This window comes from Hypanus sabinus, chromosome 7, assembly GCF_030144855.1.
Source record: "Hypanus sabinus isolate sHypSab1 chromosome 7, sHypSab1.hap1, whole genome shotgun sequence".
NCBI classification, from domain to species: domain Eukaryota; kingdom Metazoa; phylum Chordata; class Chondrichthyes; order Myliobatiformes; family Dasyatidae; genus Hypanus; species Hypanus sabinus.
The window spans coordinates 167,703,076-167,722,396 of record NC_082712.1 but is presented as its reverse complement, the minus strand read 5'-3'; the positions used below and the strand labels follow the sequence as shown (position 1 = coordinate 167,722,396).

The window sequence follows — 19,321 nt, the reverse complement described above, 5'->3', positions numbered from 1 at the left end:
CCATATCTAGGTACTGGGTAGACTAGCCACTTACTACAAAGTACAGTACTGAATCTCCCATGAGTTGTGTGCAATAAATGTTCTAATAACTAAACCTCAAAAGTCTGTTTGTTCATCACTATTAGGCATGCAATTCACACTCCCGTTTTGGTCGTTTTACCCTACAATTCCTACCTCACGCAAATCCCTCTGAAGTTTAGTGTTCATTTCCTCAGACTTAATTAAGTCCTTACGGGCTGTATCCAGATCTTCTTCAAGTTCTGATATCCTACTAGACAGAGCAGCCAGTCGATCCTTCATCTGCCCGTTCTCCTTGCTTTGTTTATCTATTGTTTCCTGAAGCTCTATTACTTTAATCAAATCTTCATCGTGACTTATAGAACTATTAGAAAATCTCTAAAATAAAAAGCAGCAAAATTCTTACATTAGTTGTTTTAATCAAAGTCTTTTGCCAAAAAAGATTGCTGTAGAACTCTCCATGAAAGTGTATCATTCAAAGAATATATGCAGGAAGTTTTGGATTATTTGCCGAACATTACTCTTAATTAGATTTAAGCCAGTGTTTACATACAATGATATGAACATTGGTGCTGAGTGAATTTCAAGTCCCACATGGAAAAGCTGGATTCCAATACATGTCTAGAGGCAAGTTCATTAGGCCCCGTGGTCTTGAAGCAATTTTGGTGGCAATCAGGTTATATAATGTCTTGTTTGGAACAGTTTCAGTAGTATTCTTTATTCAGTTGCCTTACTCTCCAACAATGGCAGGTGCATAAAGAAGACCTGGAAGATCATTTGGGACACCAGTCACCCCAATCAAACTATTTCAGCTGCTTCCATCTGGCAAACAGTACCGCAGCATTAAAGCCAGGACCAATAGGCTACCGACAGCTTCTTTCTACAGCCAGTAAAGTTACAAATTCAAATGTCTGTACATTATGATGGAGTCATAATGCAAAGATTTTTACTCCATCACATTGCTGGGATGGATGCAAGATTTAAATAGATTCCATTCAATATGAAATGCTTGTGAAATAAATTAATATTTTTATAAGAACACAAGAAGAAGAATAGCCCTCAACTTGGCAGTGGAGTTATCGGGGCAACATCATAACAGTGTTTCCGTAGCAAGCTAGTCTTGTTTTTATGAGGCCGAGTTGTTAGCTCGACGCTAAACCCGACTTGGATTTGAACTCGGGAACCTTCGCTCCGGACCAGTGCTGATATTATTGCACCGCCAAGCAGGACAAGAACACAAGAATTAAGGATTTTAATATAGCTTTGAAGCATTATCTATATCTGCTCTACTTCATAATGGTCTTAATGGCCTACACTGTGCTGCAGTGTTCTACTTTTGTATAAAAATTTTCAATGAAATCTCAGGCCTGATATTTGCATTTCTTCCACAGAAGAGATAATTCCTCCCTACCAATTAAAATAGTCGCATTTATCTATTAGTGTACATGGCTAATTATAGGAAGCAAACAAAAATGAAATCTAATTAAAAACATCCAGAACATCATACCACGCCGTTTGTGCTAGGTAGATTATCGCCGCTATGATTTTCATCAGATGCATCTGTTACGCTTTTCTTCGGCGGATGGGAGTTTTGCTCTTTAATTAAGGAGAGCTGAAAGAAAATACAATGAGTTGCATAATTAAAGTGACAAATTTAAAATCTTTAAAATTTCTTGTTATGAATACTTTAGTTGTCAAGCAAGATGATGGAAATGCTGCCAATTATGCATTTCATCGAAAAGAATATACTTCCTAAGAGGATTCAGGTGCCAATAAATTCCACAAACACTCAACACACCTCTTTCTCTCTAATTACAATTTCTTCTTCTAAAGCACTGACTCTTTCAAGTGCTACTCTTAACCGTTCCCGTACCTGGAATAGAGCAAAAACGTATGTTAAAATTAATTCTACGCAATACAAGTTTGAAATCCTATTTGAATAAACATGTCACTAAGGTTGGTTTCTAGCCCTTTCTATGGAGTTAAACTGCTACAGTGCATTTTTACTCATCTCTATAGAAGAGATCAAATCAGTACTACATGGCAGAAAACAGCAATTGTTTCTTTTAGGTAGTAATGGCTGAATGGAAGCCCAAAAACTCTTGCATCAGTACCATCTGACAGCATGCTCAGCTTACAGTTTCAATTGCCCCTTCATCCCCAAAGTAAAAAAAAAATCAAATATTCAGCTGTTAATTTCTACTGCATCTAACCTTTCCTTCTGGATGCTTATTCCTTCAATTCTGGGCTTTCTCACAAGATTTATTCACCTTACAATTAGCAACAGAAACCTCTGTACAAAGCACAGTATATTTATCTCACTTTGCTGCTTCCATAAAAATCAAACACAAAAACAGTACAGTAATTTGTTAACTTTATTTCATCAAGCTTTGCTTTAATTATGGAATATATTGGAAATGTAAACTACTTCTAAAATTTCATCTTGCTACCCCACCTTGCCTCAAAAGTGCCTCAACATTCACTTCTATTGTTCTCAAATTCAGAATTTTAATGTTCTCAATTCAGTCCTTATAAATCAACTCTAAATGTTTATTTTTCAATGTTTACAAAGAACTCTTGTTGATATGCAACCATAAGTGGTTGCTCGGAGAGCATAAAGGAGGTTCAAGTAATTTAATTCAAAGTCTACTTTATAATAGAACTAAAGTTTGCATTCATGACTTTCAAGTACACAATCTATACTTTCTCAAGTTTAAGTTTGGAAAAGTGAAGGAAGCAGGGCAGAAGCAAATAAAAAACAAGTACATGTACTACACAATTACCCCTTTAACACGACAATTATGTAATCACTATTAATTGAACTTTTAATTTTAGCAATTTTGTTAAAAAGTCAAGGACAGTTGAGCAAAAATGAATATTAGCTAGAGGTACAGTATATTAGTTTAACTACTCAGGAGCTTAGCCACATATCTGAACTTCAAGCTGAGAATGAAGAGAAAAAATGCAAAGGAATGGATAGATTTAGTAAAGAGACTGCTGCATCAGATGCATAAGTGGCAAAAAAAGTGTCCAAGTGTGGCATGCAAAATTAGCTGAAGCTACTTTTTTTATTGTTATTTTTTCAGAGTTGTTAAATGAGAGCAAATAAAAAATGGTGATAATGATGAGGAAGGAGACATGGATCGAGCTTTTCATTATTTTTCCCAGTTTTTTCCCCACAGAACAGCTGCTTTCAGAAACATGTACTTTCTGTTAAGCAATGAAGAATACCTTTTATATATTAAAATGCTTTCCTCTTTACTCAGCCTCCATTCAAACCTTCAGCAAACTGATAGGATACCTCTAAAGATTAGCTATTCTACCAAAACACCAAATTAGCAAGATGGTGCCAGAAATCAACAGCAACATTTTTCCAGACAACTTACAAATTACTAGATGCTCTAGTAGATGCTCACTTCTGAACTGTGATTGCTGCAGTCTGCAGCTTGTAATTTCCCTTTTAAGAATGTTCTTTTGAAACAGTTAAACTATCTGGTGGTTTTGTAATCTCCTGGAGATACAGTGAACTAGATTCAAGAATGCAGGTACTGCCAGGGCAGTCATCACTGTGTGTGTATGCTGTGTTGAGAACTGATGACAGAAGACAAACCCGTGGTCGGCTCCATTACTCCACGCCGATTAAAACATCAAGCAAGATTACAATCGAGGAAGAGAGCAGAACATAAACAGGTGTTCAGCAGCTTCTTCCTGTGTTTGACCAGTTTCCCCTTTTTCACTACTACCATTGGGCAGGAGGGTGCAGGAGTCTTAGGTCCCACGCTTCCAGGTTCGAGAGCAGTTGTTGTCCTGCAGCCAATGGGCTCCTGGACAGTCTTCACCTGACTCAGTGGTGAACAGAGCCCACAGCTGCAGACTCACTTTTAGGAACTCTCCATGTGATTTCTTTTGTAAATTATATGTACAATTTGATCAAGGCATCAAGGAGGAGGGCAAAGGATGAACTGGTGTTTAGCTCACTGCTCCGCAAGGTTTATGTGCTTCAGTGCTGAACTGACTCTGCAGCTGTGGCCTGCAACCATCGGCACTTGCCTTAGTGTTGAAATGTCTCTGGACTAACTTTTGGGGACACTGTGTTTAATGGTCTCTGTGTTATTGCTTAATATTGTTTGCACGATTTGTTCTTTTTTTCGTACATTGGGTGTTTGACAGTCCTAGTTGTGTGGAATTATTTTATAAATGGATTCCATTGTGTTTCTTTTATGTGTGGCTGCCTACAAAGCAAATTTCAAAGTTATATACAGCATTCGGACTTTGATAATAAAATGTACTCTGACTTTGAAATTTTAAAATACTTAACTGAAGACTTAAACGAGCTAAAAACATTATTTTTAGGTTAACTGCAGTGAATCAGATATTATCGTAGTATCATCTTTGATTATCGTAATCTGAGACATCAGGGAAAGCAAGCCATTGCGAAATTTAATGACTGGGATAACTTGATATGGAGAAACACAATACCTTTTCATCTAAAGCTTTGTGGTGTTCAAATAATGATTTGAGTGCTTTAAGAACTTCTACTTCACTAGATACACCCGCTGGAGATTGAGCTTGTCTCTTCACTACAGTCATTCTGAGTGACCGTTCATGCCTGGAAACAAGACATTCAAGGTGTTCTAAAAGGAGCTGCAAAATAAAATAAAAATTCATAAATGCCATATTTAAACATTCTGAAAATATGTCAGAGTACTGTAGGGAGCAGTGTAGTCACAGAATAATTCATTTGTCTCAATGGATTATTAAAATTGGTATTATTGCAATTATAGTTTCATTTTGTAGACCAAATTCTCCAGACCTCAATGGACATTGAAAGTAAATAGACTGAAAGTGAACAGTTTAATATACATACACAGGACACTTTGAGGATTCCTTGTTGGCAACAATAAAAAAAACTGAAGTCATAAAACCATAAAACTTGGGTCCATCGAGGCTGCTTCGCCATTCAATCATGGCTCACTTATTTCTCCCTATCAAACTTATTCTCCTGTCTTCTTCTCGTAACCTTTGACACACTGTGATCAAGAACCCATCAAATTCCACTTTATATATACCCAGCAACTTGTCCTCCACAGCCAATTGTGACAATTCCACAGATTCATCACAATCTGCCTAAAAAATTCTTCATCTCCGTTCTCCTTTCATTCTGAGGCTGTGCCCTGTGGTCCTAGACTCTCCTATTACTAGAAACATTCTTTCTGTAGTCCAGTCTTCCAATATTCAGCTGGTTTCAATGAGATGTCCCTGATCCTTCTAAACCAGACAGTGCAGGACCAGAATCACTCAATGGTCCTCGAAATGTTAACCCTTTCATCCCTGGAATGATTCTGAAACTTTCTGTCCCTTTTCCAATGCCAGCACATCCTTGTACTCTAAAACTCAGTAACTGAAACCTACCTAGTAAGCCCAAATTCCACATCTATCCCAAAAGCAGCATAACATATGTCAGTAGCTTTCTAAGAGCTGGCTCATGATTATGAGGGTGTGTCAGGAAAAAGGAGAATCCAATAACTTAGATGCTGCAATATAATTCACTTGATCAGGAAGAATATTAACTCTTAGGGCTTGATTACCAAGCAGTCAAATTTAATGGCCCTCAGTTCGGCACCTGCTCAGATCAGCAGACTCAGCATGAAGCAGAAACAATATCTTACTGTTTCCTGATCTGAATAACAACACACTTCACCACTCAGTTGTGGTCATCAGATTCTCCCTCCTGGAGTGTTTGCTAATACCAAGAAAGGAATATTGAAAGCTCTACTGTTAAATTATTGACAACAATTTGATATAGCAGGAAGCACTGGGAGATGCCATTTAGGAACCTGTAGTTCGAGTCTTAAAAAGTAACAGCACAATTCTATCAATAAAAATGTGCTTAAACTTGAAATTAATTTGTTTTGAGCTTTTCTTGCAACTTCAACATTCAAAGACCAAACGTCAACACACGCTACACCACTTAATCTAAGCTACCAGATTAAACAGCATGTTTGATGAAGAGCGGCAAAATAAAAATTATGGCTAACCAGCAAATTGACATTGAGCATTCAGTAATCCTCCTGAAAACCTGGCTCTGTTTCGCTCCGCAGATGTTGTCCAATCTGCTGAGTACAGCATTTTGTTATTTTGCTTGTAACCCATGTTCACTACCTCACTACTATTTCCCCTCTTTTTGCATACATTTATACTTACTATAATTTATAATTTTTTTGTTTATTGTACTGAAACAAATTTTATGACATATGCCAACGATATTAAACCTGATTCAATGAGATGTAGAAATCGGGAGCCCACCAAGTTATAAACACATGTTTCTTTGTTACTTTAAAACGAGATAACCAAGAATTTGCTATAGTTACAGGTTTCTAATTCACAGCTCCATTAGCAACCTCCAGTCTTCTTGTAAATCAAGTCAAATTAAATGAACAAATGCTCATTCTGAACTCTTACCCGGGTGTTATTTCGTTCTGCTTTCAGTTCTGAAATTTCTTCTTCTCTTTCCAGCAAATGCTCTCTGCATACATTTAATTCTTTTGTAAGTGCTGCAAACTCCTGTATAAAAAAAAACATTTTAAATTTTGGACATTTGACTTCTTAAACAGTATTTTTTAACCTCTTTCCAAACCCAGAAATTCACAGTAAGATAGAAGCATTTTTACCTTCTACTTTAGTACTCCAGTTGCAACCTACACCTATTTACCAGAAATGCAAGACCATTATCTTATTTATTAGATACTCATGGCACAGAATGACTAATCCTGGTAGCTAGAAAAGGAAGATCAAATTCAAGAGCAATTCAGCTGTAATCAATAGACAAGTATTGAATAGTAAAGAACTGATGTCTCCATACGTGAAGGAAGCTTCACAAATCTGAAAGGAGTTATTTAAATACTTTCATTCTGTCCGCACACATTTCTAAATTCCTACATTTCTAAATTGAAGTTGCTGGGTCAGTCATCCCTCAATGAAGGGCCTAAATTTTGGACCAGATTATGACATACAATCCAAACCCCAAATGTTCACTGATATAGACAATATACAACTTATAAATGCAGCATCACGAACCAATCAAGTATCTTTTAGCACAGCTACACTGGAATAAATCACATGCTCATATTATTTCAGCTATAATTATAGTGGGAAACGTAGTGAGACCAAAAAGCAAAGGCCTCCAAGTCTACACGATGAATATTACTGAGAAATTGCTTAAGACAGCAAGCAAAACTCACCTCTGCTATTCATCACTAAATTTAATTTTACACCCATTGCTTCTTAAATATCCTGATGTGTCTATAATGGTAGCCAGGTTCAGCATCAAGAAAACAAAACAAAAATACATTAAGCATGTATTTTTGTGCCACAGAAATGCTCTTCCTCAGAAGTTACACGTTTCCATTAAGTGATATTAATACATCTGGCTGTATTACAAGACCAAATTTTATTGGCTTTCACTGCACCCCAAATTCATCTAATCCTCTCCGATTCATCCCCTTCAGATCTGTATTTCCTGCTCAGTTTCAGAACTTCATTAACCTTGGTTTCCTCTCATGGAGCCTGCAAATCAAGTTGTAAGCCCTTTATTTCCCCCCCCCCCCCCCACTTTCAAGCACCAAATTGAAAGCAAGATTCCAACCCAATTAAACATCTTATAGTGCAGAGCTGACAATCTGCTCCACGGTTAGAAGCATGATTTTTGTTTGCAAATTCAAACCTATAGCTTTAATTTACATAGAAACTAACGAATTCCAATGCCCAAGCTGATTCAATGGTAGAGCAACAAAGTCTGAGACATGGCTATTCACTTCCCTGCAGTTAGAAAAACTTTGGTTACAAAGTGTAAATTAGTTAAAGCTTCAAAAGTATTCAATGTGAATTGCATTGAGACCTCAAGCAAGTCTAAAGATGTGACATGTGTGCACATTTTCTCCTTTTGAACATCTCTCTTTTTTTTGGGCAGTCCCCAGGAGTCATGTATATGTTCATTCTAGGTCCTGAGGTAGCTGATAAAGCCAATCTATAATCAGTGCCACAGCTGGGAGCAGGTAGTCAGAGAAATAGCATTATACAGCACAGATATGTGCACTTTTGCCCTAACAGGTTCATGCCAACCCTGCTAGACCCAATTTCCTTTGCTTGGGTCATATCCCTCTAAGCCCTGTTCTTTCATTTACCGATCCAGGTATTTTGTAAATGATAACATGATAGGAAATGTATGTTTTGGAAGAATACAGGAGGACAAGGTTCAGTACTGCTAGATATGTGAATTGGGTTGGGCATGACCACCTTCAAACTCTTGTCTTGAGACAGCCTTGTGCTGATGTACTGGAGGCAACAGTCAATTTCACCACTAACATTTGGCAAGCAGTTCACATTTTCAAAGTCTCTTCATGGATCAGTACTGGTCAGGAGGGGATTCTTGCCCTGGGGATCCACATTGGCAGAGGCTACTTGTTTCTGGATGTTTACAGCATGGCCCATTCTGTAACACCCTTCAGTAAATGAACCAATGACTTGTAGTTTGACCCCTAAATCTACATACACTGCAACTCGGAGATTAAAGTGACCTAGCCTCGTCAGTGGGGATATATACTACAGAATCCTGGTATAGTTACACTCCACACCTTAAGAAGTGCGATTGGGTGACCACAGGTGAGAAGTCAGTCACTGTACAAAAGGAATGAATGTTGAGGGACAATCTGGATATTGGTGACTAGGTTATTGGCAAGTTAAGAGCCACCTAATAGCACTGTTGACAACACCTTCATTAGTTTTCTAATGATTGAGAGAAGACTGACTGAGCAATAACTAGAGATTGAAGTTGTTCTAGTTTCTGTCAAAATTATATATCAAGACAGCTTTTCCTCTAACATCAGGTGAATGCCACTGTGCTATAGCAGCTTGCGAGAGAATTGACTTGGTCTACAATGTAGGCTTCAATATTACAGTAAAATTCCATCACCATTCCTGCATCAAGAGCTTTCAGCTTTTTAATATCATGTGCTTTCAGGAATCAAGAAAAAAATTTTCAGTTAGCATTTTAGCTACAAATGACATTAACCTATTCATTTGTTCATATTGTGCTGTGACATAGGACATACTCAATAATTGTCTTTCCACAAACACGATTGTTCTTGGCATATTTTTCTACAGAAGTGGTTTGTCATTGTCTTCTCCTTTGCAGTGTCTTTACAAGAGTGTTCAGAGATCCTTGGCTCCTCCCCTTTCTCCAAACCACAGGGGTAGCCTTCAGCACTTACATGGGCCCAAGCTGTGCCTGCCTCTTTGTCAGTTGTGTCGAACAGTTGATGTTCGAAGCCTTCTCCAGTAATACTCCCCAACTCCTCCTCCACTATATTGATCAATGCATTGGTACTGCACTCACGCTGAGCTCATCAATTTTATCAATTTTGCCTCTAACTTCCACTCCGCCCTTAAATTCACTTGGTCATCTGACACCCTCCTCCCTTTTCCTCATCTGTCTCCATCTCTAGAGTAAAATTGTCAAAGACACCTTTTATAGATCTACTGATTCCCATGGTCACCTCAACCTTACCTCTTCCTACCCTTTCTCCTCAGTTTCTTGGCCTCTGCCACTTCTGCTTTCCATTCCAGGATTCAAATATGTCCTCCTTCATTAAAGGACAGGGATTCCCTCCCTCTACGATTGATGCTACCCTCACCTCCAACTTCTCCATTTTCTGAACATCCATGTTCACCCCATCTTCTGCTGCTGTCCTTGCCTACCACCCATCAGCCTCCGCATCCAACACATTATCCTCCGCCATCTTCAAAAGGATCCTATCACTAAATGTATCTTTACCTCCCCCCTCCTCTGCTTTCCGCAGGGGTTGCTTCCTTCGCGATTCCTTGTCCATTCGTCTTTCCCAAATAATCTCCAGGCACTTAAACCCTACAAGTGGCCCAAGTCCCAACACCTGCCCAAGCACCAACTCCACCTCCATTCAGGGCCCCAAACAGTACTTCCAGGTGAGACAACTCTTCACTAGTGGATCCACTGGGGTTGTCTATTGTGCTCGGTGCTCCTGATGTGGCCTCCCCCACATTGGTGAGATCCGTCGTAAATTGGAGGACTGCTTCGTCAAGCACCTCCATAACATCTGACACAAGTGAGACTTCCAGGTGTCCAAACATTGTAATTCTGATACCCGATCTACATGTCAACCCCTGGCCTCCTCTTGTGCCAAGATGAGGCCACACTCAAGAGCAGTACCTTATATCCTAACTGGGTATCTTCCAACCTGATGCATGCACATCAATTTCTCCTTTCAGTGAACAAATTCTGCAGCCCCCCCCCCCCCCCCACCATTCCCCAATCTGACCTTTCACTTCTCACCTACAACTTCACCCTGGGTCTCCCCTTCATTCCCTTTCTCCTACTGTCCACTCTCCTTGATCAAACTCTTTCTTCTCCAGCCCTCAACCTTTCCCAGCCACCTGGCTTCACCAATCACCTTCCAGCTAGCCTATCTCCCCTCCCCCACCTTTTTATTCAGGCATCTTCCCCTTCTATCCCAGTTCTGAAGAAGGGTCGCCACACAAACATCGACTGTTTAGTCTTTCATAGATGCTGCCTGACTTTCTGTGCTTCTCCAGCAATTTGTGGGTGTTACTTTAGATTTCCAGCATCTGCAGACCTTCTCATGTAAGAGACCTTCTGCTAGTGTCAAAGGTCGTATAACCAAGACTTATGATGTGCACCAGTGCTCATATCACCATCTATCACCTGCTCCCAGGCTTCACATGACCCTAATCTTTGGTGGGGGGGGGGGGGGGGGGAAGGATTTAAATAGGTGCTATACCTTGCCCAAGGAGGATTCACAGGCTTGCAGAGGGAAGTGCCTTACACCTCCTTTGGTAGGTATGCATCTCCATCTTGCCAACCAATCATTCTATTATTGATTGGTTAGCTGGGGGGATATGTTAGCCCAGGCATGGGCAAACTATGGCCCGGGGGCCATATGCGGCCCGTTAAGCTTTTTAATCCGGCCCGCAGAACTTGATGAAATTATATTAATAATTATATTAATAAACCTTGTTAACGTTTTTTCCCCGCAATTCTGGCGTTTTCCCAATAGATGACATTTATATACATTTGTGGCGACCCATTTCCTGGCATATCCGAACCGGCTCACAATTAGCCAGCGTTCCGGCTAAGGGAGATAGCCTGCGGGGATTTGCGAGCACAGAGCTTTGGAGCCTCTGCACCACGGAGGGCAGGTTGAGAGAGGCTTAAAAGTGAGGCTGGGGATTTCGAATAAAGTTTTTTTCTTCAAAGACAGTTACCGACTCCGTGTCGTAATTTTAGCGCGGCATGTAGCACACCGCTACACATTGACCTTTGTTGAGGTGCAGCGTATTACTCCACATTTGCGCTTTACTCTTTGTTCGGCTCGACCTATTTGTGTGAACAGGCGTTCAGCGACATGAACATCAACAAAGCCAGCCACAGATCCAAGTTAACTGACAAACACCTCAGATCCATCCTGAGAATCGCCACAACAAAACTAAATCCAGACTTTGATGCGCTGGCTAAAAAGGGAGACCAACAACACTGTTCCCACGGAAATTAAAAATAAGTTTCTTCGTTGTGTTATGTAAAAAATACATTTGAAAATTTTTTTCAATAAGCCTTACATGTTACATGTCATTTCTGTTAAGTGATGGACATGAGTAGTGCACAGGTGCACGTACATTCTCAAAATAAAAAATGCGCTCCAGATCAAATAACGCGCTCCGCATACTGGCACTGTTCTGTCCTTGTGCTGGTCGTTGTTGAGTTTTGGCACAGGGGACAATTGAATAAGAAGGAGCAGGACAAGTAGACCTGCATCTCCTACCGTTTTTGAAATAAAGACAGTCAGGAGGAGAGTGATGATGATAATATCTTGAAGGATAACAGAATTTTCAGTGCTTTAAAATAATAACTGTTACTATTAAAAAAAGGTGTATTTTATTCATTTAATCTTCAGTGTTTTAAAAGTCATTTCAATAAATAGCTAAATACCATGGGACTTCAAAGACAGATATTTTGTTGTAATGCATTTGTTCATTTTCAATTGAAATTAAAGCACATGTTTTCTACATATCGCATGATATTTCATTTTCTCTTATGAGGTGTATTACCAAAACACTCCGTCCATCTGCTCCTGGTCCGGTCCCCCTATCAAATTTTAGAACCCTTTGTGGCCCACAAGTCAAAAAGTTTGCCCACCCCTGTGTTAGCCAGTAGGAATGAGCTACTCTACTGGAGACACTCAGTCTCACAAATTAAGCAGGTCAAAATATATAAAAGCCAGAGTTTTCAGTGCCTCCAGTAAAGAAATGGAATTCAGGATTCTAAATGATACAATAGGCCTGTGTAGCTCTATTAGATCATTGGGTTCCAGCGTAATGCCACACAACTGGATAATTCAACATCATGTGGAAAGGGCTGAAGATGTGCAAGAACTACATGAAACTATACTTACACACCAGAAAATAAATCTGAATATTCAGATGTACAAATTCAGCATTTAGAATTACAGAGAGCTCAAGCATTTTTTCATTTTCAGCATCTGTAGTAAGCTGCTTCTGTACTACCTTAAAGTAAAATCTATATTAAACAAGAAATTTACAGCATTATCTACAATGTTCTAAAGGAAAAGTCACTGTACATAATATTGCATATCCACTTACAGGCTGAATTAATGTTTAATGGAATACCAATAAATTATTCACCTGGTAGAACACAGGTGTTTCTCAAAATGTCCCCATAAACAACATCCCACAACTTGCCTTCCATTCAACATATCTGTCACAGAGCGATACAAATTCATTGCAATGCAAAGTGATACTCTGGGTATACCCGTTTTTGGAGCTGGGTAAAACCATCCATCTGTACAACAACTGCACTGCAAACAGCCAAAAGGATTTCATTCTCATACCAGTCAGAGGCATGTGCTACTTCAGATTAAGCTTGTGCAGAAGAACCTGGCATCCGGTCGCCCAGGACTTCCTTACCATTGGGTCCAGAACCCATTCTCAACACTGCACTGTGTTAAAAGCATTCATGCAGAAGTATCTACTACTCCTCAATACTTAATCTTGTGGGACTGTGTGGATGATTGTATGGGAGTGGGGGAGGAACTTTTATATCTGAATCTATTTCATATACACAATGCCTTACAATATCTGCACTGTATTCCAGGTATTTCACATGCTCTCCATCCTTTTGCCATTCTACCTAAGGACAGTGACAATTTATTCTTGTTTTTCCACATTTTCCAATTCTGACAAAAGATTGAATAGAAATATTGGCTCTGTTTCTTTGTTGGCAGACAGTGAATAATCTGATTATTTCTAGCATTCATCATCATTTTTGAAACTGGCTTTTCAGTTTTTGCTTCAGTTATTGGTATATTTGAGGTATTGTTTAAGGTTTAGAAAGAAAGATTTACAGGTTTTAGGGTTTGGAAAATGTGAGCATACAATTCATGATCAATAAGCTGGCAGATGACACAGAAACTTGTGAAGTTGTTGACAATGTGAAGAAGAGTCTTAGGCTACGAAGGGAGATTCTCTCAGCCTGTACTTGCTATGGGGGCAAATCAAACTGCTTATTTTAACAATGTGTAGCAAGTGTTAAGTCTGAAGGAGGACACAGTCTTTGGGGGGAGAGAGAGGGGGGGAGAGAGAGAGGGGGGGAGAGAGAGAGGGGGGGAGAGAGAGAGGGGGGGGAGAGAGAGAGGGGGGGGAGAGAGAGGGGGGGAGAGAGAGGGGGGAGAGAGAGGGGGGAGAGAGAGGGGGGAGAGAGAGGGGGGAGAGAGAGGGGGGGAGAGAGAGGGGGGGAGAGAGAGGGGGGGAGAGAGAGGGGGGGAGAGAGAGGGGGGGAGAGAGAGGGGGGGAGAGAGAGGGGGGGAGAGAGAGGGGGGGAGAGAGAGGGGGGGAGAGAGAGGGGGGGAGAGAGAGGGGGGGAGAGAGAGGGGGGGAGAGAGAGGGGGGGAGAGAGAGGGGGGGAGAGAGAGGGGGGGAGAGAGAGGGGGGGAGAGAGAGGGGGGGAGAGAGAGGGGGGGAGAGGGGGGAGAGAGAGGGGGGAGAGAGAGGGGGGAGAGAGAGGGGGAGAGAGAGGGGGGAGAGAGAGGGGGGAGAGAGAGGGGGGAGAGAGAGGGGGGAGAGAGAGGGGGGAGAGAGAGGGGGGAGAGAGAGGGGGGAGAGAGAGGGGGGAGAGAGAGGGGGGAGAGAGAGGGGGGAGAGAGAGGGGGGAGAGAGAGGGGGGAGAGAGAGGGGGGAGAGAGAGGGGGGAGAGAGAGGGGGGAGAGAGAGGGGGGAGAGAGAGGGGGGAGAGAGAGGGGGGAGAGAGAGGGGGGAGAGAGAGGGGGGAGAGAGAGGGGGGAGAGAGAGGGGGGAGAGAGAGGGGGGGAGAGAGAGGGGGGGAGAGAGAGGGGGGAGAGAGAGGGGGGGAGAGAGAGGGGGGGAGAGAGAGGGGGGGAGAGAGAGGGGGGGAGAGAGAGGGGGGGAGAGAGAGGGGGGGAGAGAGAGGGGGGGAGAGAGAGGGGGGAAGAGGGAGAGATATACATACACATTACACATGTAATTATTGATAATTTCCTCTTCAGTCTATAGTACATGGCACTTATACACATCAAGCAACAATTTACTTAGATGAAAAAGATGTCCACTACAGGGGAAGCTACTATCAAACCTCTGCATATCAATAATAGCCACTTTTGTACTGTTAACATTTTTGCCTTGAAGACAACATAAATGCTACAGTGCACCAATAAGAGTCAAATATTAACTACATTACAATACAATTTTAATGTGATTTAAAAGTATTTGCATCAGTTCTTCATAAACAGCATTTACAAGTGTGCTCACATCACCATTCACAGATTTATGCAACATCTCAATACCAAGGAGAAAAATCCAATTGTAAAGTCTTTATTCCATGAAAGATATACCCCTGGAGAATAAAATCTCAAGTTAAATCAGGTAAAATACATTGTACTTCTGCTTCTACTCAGGTAGTGTTAGTAGCCTTAGTTTTGTGAGAAAAATATTTTTCTTAAATATTACAGATGTGGTACTTTTGCCTCAACCTCAAATCATAGGCGAGAAGTGTTAAACAAAAAAAGATGTTCAACTTTTAAATCTCCTGCGAATTGGTGCATTTCATTTTACTCGAACCAGACAGATTAGTCAAAATAAGAGCTCATCGTCCACACATTTTTCTAGTTTACAATTCTCCAAAAGCAATCAGAAAGGTTCAATGGCTGGAATTTCAAACTATTGAATCTTGTTTACAAAAAGTAAGTCACAGCACTATTTTTAAAATTACTTCAAGTTTCTCCACCAGGAATTAAAAATAAATTTATCTTTGGTGATAAGAGGCACAGGATAGTTGTAGAGGGCTATTTTTCTGACTTGAAGTCTGTAACCAGGGGGTATTGCAGAGCTGTGTTGTGTTCTTGGTTGTTTATATTTAAGTGATAATGGATGAGGAATTCTGTGGTCTGATAAGGAAGTTGGTTGATTGCTGGAATTGCAGATAGCAAGGATAGTTGCCCAAGGATACAGAAGGACTTTGATCAGCTGGAAAGTGGGGCGATGAAGTAGAAAAATATTATTAAATTCATACAAGTGCGAGGTAATGTATTTTGAGTCAGATAGTACTGGTCAGACATACAGGAAACAGCAGGAACCTTTGGAGGATTTAATATACTGGGGGACATTAGTTCTCTAACTACCCTAGAGGGAGAGGTTCTGCAAAACTGGCAACACAAGTGGACGAGGGAAATTTATATTAGGCAAGAAACGGTGTTGGATAGACTGTTGAGTCTGAAGGCTGATAAGTCCCCGGGACCTGATGGTCTGCATCCCAGGGTACTTAAAGAGGTGGCTCTAGAAATCGTGGACGCATTGGTAATCATTTTCCAATGTTCTATAGATTCAGGAACAGTTCCTGCTGATTGGAGGGTGGCTAATGTTGTCCCACTTTTCAAGAAAGGAGGGAGAGAGAAAACAGGGAATTATAGACTGGTTAGCCTGACGTCAGTGGTGGGAAAGATGCTGGAGTCAATTATAAAAGAGGAAATTACGACACATTTGGATAGCAGTAGAAGGATCAGTCCGAGTCAGCATGGATTTATGAAGGGAGAATCATGCTTGACTAATCTTCTGGAGTTCTTTGAGGATGTAACTATGAAAATGGACAAGGGACAGCCAGTGGATGTAGTGTACCTGGACTTCCAGAAAGCTTTTGATAAAGTCCCACATAGGAGATTAGTGGGCAAAATTAGGGCACATGATATTGGGGGCAGAGTACTGACATGGATTGAAAATTGGCTGGCTGACAGGAAACAAAGAGTAGTGTTTAACGGGTTCCTTTCAGAATGGCAAGCTGTGACCAGTGGGGTACCGCAAGGTTCGGTGCTGGGACCGCAGCTGTTTACAATATACATTAATGATTTAGATGAAGGGATTAAAAGTAACATTAGCAAATTTGCTGATGACACAAAGCTGGGTGGCAGTGTGAAATGTCAGGAGGATGTTATGAGAATGCAGGGTGACTTGGACAGGTTGGGTGAGTGGGCAAATGTATGGCAGATGCAGTTTAATGTGGATATATGTGAGGTTGTCCACTTTGGTGGCAAGAACAGGAAGGCAGATTACTATCTAAATGGAATCAAGTTAGGAAAAGGGGAAGTACAACAAGATCTTGTACATCAGTCAATGAAAGCAAGCATGCAGATACAGCAGGCAGTGAAGAAAGCTAATGGCATGCTGGCTTTTATAACAAGAGGAATTGAGTATAGGAGTAAAGAGGTCTTTCTGCAGCTGTACAGGGCCCTGGTGAGACCACACCTGGAGTATTGTGTGCAGTTTTGGTCTCCAAATTTGAGGAAGGACATTCTTGCTATTGAGGGAGTGCAGCGTAGGTACACAAGGTTAATTCCCGGAATGGCGGGACTGTCATATGTTGAAAGATTGGAGCGACTGGGCTTGTATACACTGGAATTTAGAAGGATGAGAGGGGATCTGATTGAAACATATAAGATTATTAAGGGATTGGACACACTGCAGGCAGGAAGCATGTTCCCGCTGATGGGCGAGTCCAGAACTAGAGGCCACAGTTTAAGAATAAGGGGTAGGCCATTTAGAACAGAGATGCGGAAAAACGTTTTCACCCAGAGAGTGGTGGATATGTGGAATGCTCTGCCACAGAAGGCAGTGGAGGCCAAGTCTCTGGATGCATTCAAGAGAGAATTAGATAGAACTCTTATAGGTAGCGGCGTCAAGGGATATGGGGAGAGGGCAGGAACGGGGTACTGATTGTGTATGATCAGCCATGATCACAGTGAACGGCAGTGCTGGCTAGAAGGGCTGAATGCCCTACTCCTGCACATACTGTCTATTGAAGACACATGGCTTATTTGCCTTCATAGGCAGAAGCATCGGAAAGGAATAGAGGGAGATGAGCCAAAATGAGGAAAATAGAAATACGTAGATATCTTTGTTGGCAAAGTGTTGGATGGCCATAATCCTCTAGGAACCAGTAATATTTTTTACTTTATATTTTTTTACAGTGAAGCACTGCAGCAAAGCTCATTAAAGACAATAAATCTGCATGCCAAGGTTTGTGCCACCACTCAGTCCTACTCAGGATTTTGTGGTAAATGTAAAATGTCAGCAGTGATGCCTTTGAAAGTTAACATTGTCTTACTATAACGCTTTACTTCATACAATATGAAAATAAACACTGAGGGACAATAGATGCGGTAATGCAGTAACTTACAATCAAGAAAAGGAATTTGTACTAAATTTTAAAGGAGGGAGTATTTTGAAAACTATGCAAAAATCACTTGGCTTAAAGAATAATATATACTGCAAAGATTTCTAACTTCAACAAAAAAGAAGAAAATGCAATAAGTAAACCAATCCCAAACATTTCCAAGACAAGCGATGTATTCAAAAGCCTCCAGTCATACGCTACTTTCACCTGAATTGGTGTAAACATCTTTGGAGGTCATTTCCTGACCTTTCTGCTCAGGACAGAAATAATACAATATTTTTGAATATTCGTTCTTGACAATGACAATCAAATGGGAAAGCTCAGCGTCAAATTACTTTTTAGTTTTGTAATAACCTGTGAACAATGAACTGTCCTCACTTCTGCATTTTTTTAAAAAAATAAGCAACTCTTACTTAATGGTTACATTTAAAAGTTAGTTTAAATACATTTTGGGTAAAACACATTTCTAGCTGAATCCACCATCTTAATATTGCATTCAGTGTAGTAAATAATTGGGTTTTTTATCTTACGGAAAAAAAAACACACCATTTACTGAACCCAAATTAGTTTTCTCCTCACTGAACATGTAGATAGGCAAACTAGATACAAATTATTTCCTGTTCCAAACCCTAAATAACTTCATGAACTTCTTTCCCCACACATCTCTTCCCAGTCATCAAATTTTACTGTTGTACTGCAAAATATCCATAATTTCCTGGGTGCAAAGGAAATTCCCCAGGATGTTGCCAGTGATGAAGAGTTTTAGCTATCAGAAAATTCTGTGTAGATGGGGCTCATTTTCATTGGATCAAAGGCAGCTACAGAAAGGATCTCCTCCCACAATGGAACTCGATTATGAGCAGGCATATATGGCAGTTAGCAGGAACTTTTATCCCTTAATAGACATGTCTAAAATTGGAGGTCATAAGTTTATACAAGATTTACTGGTGATCTGAGGAAGAGCTATCTCAGTCAGAGACTAGCCGAAATCTGGAACATGCTTCTGGTACATTATAGGGGCCAGGTATCCTCAACATTTAAGTAGCCTCTGGACAAGCACTTCAATCACCAAGACCCAGAAAGCTATGGATCAAATATTAGCAAAAGATTAGTATAAATGAACATTTGGTGGTTGGTATGGCTGCACAGCTAGTTCTATGACAGAGTGAGCAACCCTCATCTGGAGGGGGGGGGGGTGGAATTGGATTTCACAGGTTTTTAGAATTTCAGCAAAGGATGCTCAACTTGTAGAACTATAAATAAACCTTTTAGAGGTTGAGGGGGATAAATGTTTCATTGTTCACAGTGTCAACCTTATCTTAAACAAGTCCACCACCTTTAATCAACAGACTTGTAATAATAACTGACTAACTGGCTTCTCGCATGGTAATTTGAATAAGCATACACTTGAATAGTAGGGGCTTAATGCAAACAGCAACGTTTCGTGCTGATAGCAATACACATTTCAAAGATGCAAAGCAAAAACATGCAATAGCATTG

General features: G+C 40.7%; 1 protein-coding gene across 5 annotated transcripts in view; it reads right to left on the bottom strand.

Moving 5' to 3' along the window:
* LOC132397379 (liprin-alpha-1-like) overlaps positions 1-19,321 on the bottom strand; it is a 150,422-nt gene that overhangs the window by 69,493 nt on the left and 61,608 nt on the right. For all 5 annotated transcript variants that reach the window (XM_059976070.1, XM_059976066.1, XM_059976067.1 and 2 more), the window contains exons 2-6: positions 6,481-6,582; positions 4,498-4,662; positions 1,817-1,891; positions 1,526-1,630; positions 175-396 (exon numbers count right to left, since the gene is read on the bottom strand). In XM_059976070.1, coding sequence (XP_059832053.1) covers positions 175-396; positions 1,526-1,630; positions 1,817-1,891; positions 4,498-4,662; positions 6,481-6,582 — 669 coding nt within the window. The remainder of the gene's footprint in view (positions 1-174; positions 397-1,525; positions 1,631-1,816; positions 1,892-4,497; positions 4,663-6,480; positions 6,583-19,321) is intronic.